The sequence below is a fragment of the Labrus mixtus genome, chromosome 23 (assembly GCF_963584025.1).
Source record: "Labrus mixtus chromosome 23, fLabMix1.1, whole genome shotgun sequence".
In the NCBI taxonomy this organism is placed as follows: Eukaryota; Metazoa; Chordata; class Actinopteri; order Labriformes; family Labridae; genus Labrus; species Labrus mixtus.
Window position 1 is genome coordinate 11,859,439 of NC_083634.1, and position 6,000 is coordinate 11,865,438.

At 40.7% G+C, this 6,000-nt stretch overlaps 1 protein-coding gene across 17 annotated transcripts in view; it reads left to right on the top strand.

Moving 5' to 3' along the window:
- LOC132958201 (multiple PDZ domain protein) overlaps positions 1–4,769 on the top strand; it is a 44,991-nt gene extending 40,222 nt beyond the window's left edge. For all 17 annotated transcript variants that reach the window (XM_061030887.1, XM_061030885.1, XM_061030892.1 and 14 more), the window contains 8 exons: positions 59–206; positions 303–389; positions 480–561; positions 673–836; positions 1,617–1,721; positions 1,968–2,062; positions 3,039–3,162; positions 3,242–4,769. In XM_061030887.1, coding sequence (XP_060886870.1) covers positions 59–206; positions 303–389; positions 480–561; positions 673–836; positions 1,617–1,721; positions 1,968–2,062; positions 3,039–3,162; positions 3,242–3,388 — 952 coding nt within the window. In that variant the 3' untranslated portion in view covers positions 3,389–4,769. The remainder of the gene's footprint in view (positions 1–58; positions 207–302; positions 390–479; positions 562–672; positions 837–1,616; positions 1,722–1,967; positions 2,063–3,038; positions 3,163–3,241) is intronic.
- The last annotated feature ends 1,231 nt before the right edge of the window (positions 4,770–6,000 follow it).

Sequence of the window (6,000 nt, forward strand, 5' to 3'; positions counted from 1 at the left end):
AAAAATCTGAATGATGACTGAAAGATAGTAAAAGATGTCATCTCATCTTTCCAAACAGGAACGACACAGGAGTATTTGTGTCTGATATTGTGAAAGGAGGTTTGGCAGACACTGATGGAAAACTGATGCAGGGGGATCAGATCCTGTCAGTCAACGGAGAGGATGTTAGATCTACAACTCAGGAGGCTGTAGCTGCTCTGCTCAAGGTATATGTATAGAACAGGCCATTGGAAGGAGGTGTGGTGTGTGAATGATATGAAACTTTTTGGGTCAAATGAAACATGATGTGCTTTGTGTTTCAGTGCTGCGATGGGCCTATAAAAATGGAAGTGGGGAGGTTTAAAGCAGGCCCCTTCCACTCTGAAAGACGGATGTCTCAAAATAGTCTGGTACTGTAATTCTACATCATCAAGTTAAATGTTGTATTTAAAGAACTATTAAATAGTCATTAAACACTGGCCTGCTTGTCTTTGTTTCAGATGAGTGAACAAGGCAGCTCAAAGGTGGCCTCCCAGCTGTGTTCAGACTCTGGAAACCTTCCTGCTGATGCTGACAAACTAAGTAGGAGTCCAGATTTTGAATATTTGTACGATTAAAGCCGTCATTAAAAAAAAAAAAAAAAAACTGAAGTAGATCCATCCTAACATGTTGTCTTTTTACTCCCACCTACAGCTGCCGAGCATCAGGACACCCGGATGGTGGAGTTCACTAAAGGTCCCAATGACTCTCTGGGCATTAGTATAGCAGGCGGTGTGGGCAGCCCTCTGGGTGACATACCCATCTTCATCGCCATGATGAATCCTGTGGGCGTGGCTGCTCAGACGCAGAAACTCAAGGTACGAGACTTAACGTCCCCCCTTTCCACAACCTTTAAAGAACATGCATAGCCGTAATTCTTGTGTGGGATTTTATGTGAATCTCAATTATTTGCAGCAACGTCATTCCTGCTCATTTTATACGGTTTGTGAATCTCAAGTCTGCCAAAAGGTCAAGAGCCCGCAACCTTCAGGCGTGACCCTCGCAGTCAAATGACAATTGTATCTCTGTGTTACGCACACTGGAGGAGGACAATAGCTTTTGCTAGCGTCGCTAATAAATCTCCCACTCCTGCATTCACATCAGTGAGCCTACAGAAGGGCTCAGTGAGATGAATAAGGGCAAGTGTTGAATAGCATATTCATGCTGCTTCATCTCTTCAGCCAGGATGAGATGAGAATGCTGCATAATGAAATTACTCAGCTGAACAGAGGAAAAGTCCTGCTTTTGAGTGGTGTGGTGAATTAATATTTCAAACTGTTTTAGCGTCTCATATCCTGTTAACACATAGAGTTTCCCACATTTTTCAAGTAGAAGTATTAGAATGATAGAAAAAGCATCTCGGAAAGCTTTGAAAAGTGTCCCTGCTGTGCTGATGCATATTCATACTGCTTTTAGGAAAAGAGAAATGTTATGTGAACATATTCATTATTTAAAGTAGGTCATCATGAGCCGTGCAAAATAACCCAGAGTCTCATCTGCATCTAAAGTTTCCAAACTTCTCTTGGAAATGGAAATGTCTCAAGTTGTTATTCTTTCCTTCGAGCCTATTAAATTGTTTTTATTTCTGATTTTTCCAGATTGGTGACCGCATCGTCAGTATCTGTGGAACGTCAGCTGAAGGAATGAGCCACTCACAGGCGGTCGCTCTACTGAAGAACGCCACAGGCACAATTCAGCTGCAGGTCAAACACACACACACACACACACGATCTCTCACCTTTTCTGTTCTTATTAGATAAATGTGTAGACCCAGATAGATAATCTGCAATTAAACATCTTCCATATTCTTTTGATCTTTACTCTATCTGTGTGCTACCACCGGCAGACTTTGAAGTACCACTGGTGTCCTTCAATCTTTATCTTGCAAGTCTGACATGCCATAAAAATGTGTTGTTGTGCATGTGTTTGTGTTTTTCATGCACCTGTAGGTTGTAGCAGGTGGTGACACCACTGTGACAGGTCCCTCTCAGGAGCAGGCAGCAGGAGGTCTCACACCCAGCTGCATCTTCCAGGATGATCTCTGGTATAAACCTTAGTGTTATAGAGAAACAACAACATGAATATTACCCTGATTTAAGTAGTGTTATGGTGTCTAAAGCCTGGTGTAAACTGTGGGATTGTATAAAAGTTGTGGCAGAATGTCAGCTCGCACCAACTCGTTGATGTGTTTCTCAGTTGTCTCATAATGCTCAAAAACAAACACTGGCAAAATGCTCTCACACTCACACACACACACACACACACACACACACTCAGCATCAGCAATAATAACAGGCTAGCAGCTAAATCATAACACATAAGAAGACACATCAAACAGGCAAGCCCGCTGTTGCCATGGTGCTTTTAGACGCTGCCTGCTTGTTTGTGCAGGCACATTCAGGAAAAAAAAAGCTCTGGAGTCAGGGAATCAGCTCGTGGCTCTGCTCTTACTGTGCAAGTGTATTGTTGTCATATGACCAAGATTTCAAACATGCCAGAAGATCATCCAACCAGTCAGGAGCAGCAGCGATTGGGCTTCTCGCCCCACTGTACACTGCAAGACTTCAAAATTAGCCGTATAGTGTATGCCTGGCTTAAGGGACTGTATGACGTATCAGACGAAACACAGAACGTTAGTGTACCAGTTTCTGTATTTATTCACTTTTTCGGGGGATATTTTGAAAATGATTGTCCCACTTCAATAATACATTTTGAATTTTACAGCATCAGATGGATGGATAGATAGATGGACAGATAGATGATGTGAATGAGCTTTTTTTTCCCCTCATGTTTTCTATTGTGTTACTTTTTATTTTGAAGACTCTGCCTGCTGTGCTAATGAATCACTTGTCTCATTCTTTTATATGGGCCCTGGGAAGAATAGTACCTCATGTCATAATTAATAGGGAAACAACATTAATATACTTCAACTTGTTTTTTTAAATATTCAGCTATTAGGGGAGAGGGTGTTTATTCCATTATAACTAAACAGCCCCTAACTGTCCTTGTCTTTCCATCAGCCCTCCTCAGTATAAGACCATCACTCTTGGACGAGGACCAGATGGATTGGGGTTCAGTATAGTCGGAGGGCACGGCAGTCCCCATGGAGACTTACCGATTTATGTTAAAACTGTTTTTGGAAAGGTAAGTGGCAATTTCTCCGTTTTACATCAGAAGCGTTAATAAAAGTTTATTACTCACGAGTGTGTTTCTGTGTGCTCAGGGAGCAGCGGCAGAGGACGGCCGTCTGAAGAGAGGAGACCAGATAATGGCCGTTAATGGACAGACCCTGGACGGTGTCACTCACGAAGAGGCTGTTGGCATCCTGAAAAGGACCAAAGGGACTGTCACCCTCACTGTGTTGTCATAGCGACACATATTCAAACACTGTCTTCACTTTGTTATTACTCTCCTTATCACACATGAAGTTATTCCACATCAAGAAAGACTGAAACTTTTTATGTAGCATGACATGCCACGGGTGTGATGTCATATCTAGCACAATACTCATGTCACAGCTAGAAGAGTCACCTGTGGATATATACACACTGAAACATGAACTATACACTGATAAACAGAAGGAGCCTGATAATTCAATGTAGCTTTCAACACTGTAAGACACGTTAGCCTGTATTATAGGTATACCAGAAAACAGCATTTATCACAGAAACAGTCACCCAAAAATACACCTAAAATATTATGTTAAGTAAATATTAAGCCTCACAAACTGTTTGCAATGTAGGGAAACATTTATTGAGTAGTTAATGTGTCTGTAAATAGTTTAAGACACATAGCGAAACTCATGTTACATTCCATGGCTCTGGACCGAAGTATTTAGAGTTTTTTGCTGTTGTCTGTATTACATTTAATGGCTTGCATGGTTTATTTTTATGACTATTATACAACAGGGAGGGCCCCAAGGTAGAGACACAAGATTTCAACAGAGAAGCAGTCTTTTTTTATTGCGAATTTTAATAGTCTGGGGTCTACTTATGGGGGAAACATCCCACTGAATTAAGAGCATAAAACAGAATGAAAACACTCCTGGAGCAATTAACTGATTAGTAGGATTTAGCTAATAGCTATATTAGCTGATAATAGCATTATTTGTTTCTTACAATGCCCTGCTGTTGGCAAGTTTTCCGTTAGATTTTCCTGAAAGCCTAATGCTGCTTACTGGTGTTTATCAACTTATCATGAAGTCACTGTTGTTTAAACAAGTGGCCAAGAGAGCATTTTTGAAAGTGCTAAAGGACTGATATTTTCAACACATCCCTGAAGGAAAGATGTGAATTCCTTGATGCGTGGTCATGAAATTAAGAAATGTGTTTTAAGTGCACACTTGAGGAGAAGTGTTTGTGTGTATGACTTATTCACTGAACGTTAGTGCTGCTAAAGCTGACACATTAGGTATTATTTCACAGTATTTCTATTTTTTAAAGTATTCATTATTGTTTGTTTCATTTAAGCGCACAGAAAAGTAAAATGCCTGCTATCTTGTATGGAATAGACAAGTGGTTTTTACTAAGTGTTAAAAGGTCAAATGTTTATGGACCTGAGCTCATTTTGACCTTATTATTTACCCAAAACACGGTCATGTAGAGTGTAGAATTCAGAGTCATTAGATATGTGTGTGTGTGTGTTGTGTGTCCTAGCCCTTTCAGAGAACTCTGTGTGTTCTCTAGAACTGTCTATGTGACAGTATTGAATTTATTCACACTGAATTAAATAAAAGTGACCTTTGGATTCAATCATGTGTGTTGCTTTTGTATCGTCTGAAGCCTGATTATTCGTTGTCGAAAAGCAGAAAGCATACTCATATAAGCATCGCCATAGGAAACAAGACAGAAAATCAGTTCAAAATATATAATCAATTCCAAGAACACGAGCATTTCATCACACAGAAGAGTGCCTGTTAGTTTGAAATAACAGAATGATATAAAATTATGATAAAAAGTAATAGTAGTGGAGCTTTGGAAAATGCTGGGCATCTCTCCAACTGTTAGTCAATGTAACTGCTCCTTACAGTATACATTACATCTGCAATACATCACTTAAATACATTTTTTATCAGGGAGATAAAAGTATGTATTGTCGCTGCAGGTCACATTTAAATGAAAGGCGAAAGGGATGTAAATCAGGCTAAAACGATGATGAAATGGGCACAGATTTGTAGATGTAAGACAATAGGGCCATGTGGAGCAGCACTTGAATAGCCTCTCTGTTGCCACTCGAGACTTAATAAAGCCTGGATAAGGGGACTGAGCTCTCCATTAAAATATGGCATCCCATCTGTCTGCATGCTGACAAGCGTAGGTGCTTAGCAACCGGTCACACGGTTTGTGTGGAGACCTGTGTGCAGTACGTTAACTTCTTCAGTCAGTTAATGCAGAACATGGAGGCCGCTAATTAATCAGACGAGTAACTAAGACATTTGAAGTTATTGCTAATGAGGTCTGAACCTCTGGGTTGTTGGGGAACTCCACTGTGGTACTTTTATAGGATAAGTACATACTCAACTGTTGGGTGACTCATTCACCCTGTGGTCACATCCATACATAGTAACATGCAGCTGCTGCTAGCTAAACCACAAGCAAGACCTCTGTCTAAAGAGTGTGATGGTTTATAGTGATTCACAGTGCTGTTAGCAGGGAACACTGTGGCACTTTAAAGTAGAAGTACATCAACTCTACTTTTGAGTGACTTTTTCAGCCTGAAGGTCAAGATCCAACAGCTTCATGCAGCTGCTAGCCAAACCACAAGCTTCATTAACCACAAGAAAGGTATTGCCTGTACTCGACAGCTGAGCTTTCCTCAATCACAGCCCCCAGTGTGTTCAGAGATTATCCACCTCCCAAGCCTATTCAGGAGACTCTGGTTCGTACTTTCATGGTAAAAGTTCAAATTCTCAACTGTTGGGTGACTCCTTTACCCTGTGGTCAATTTAACACAGTGACCTGCTGCCACTTCTTACTAAACAAC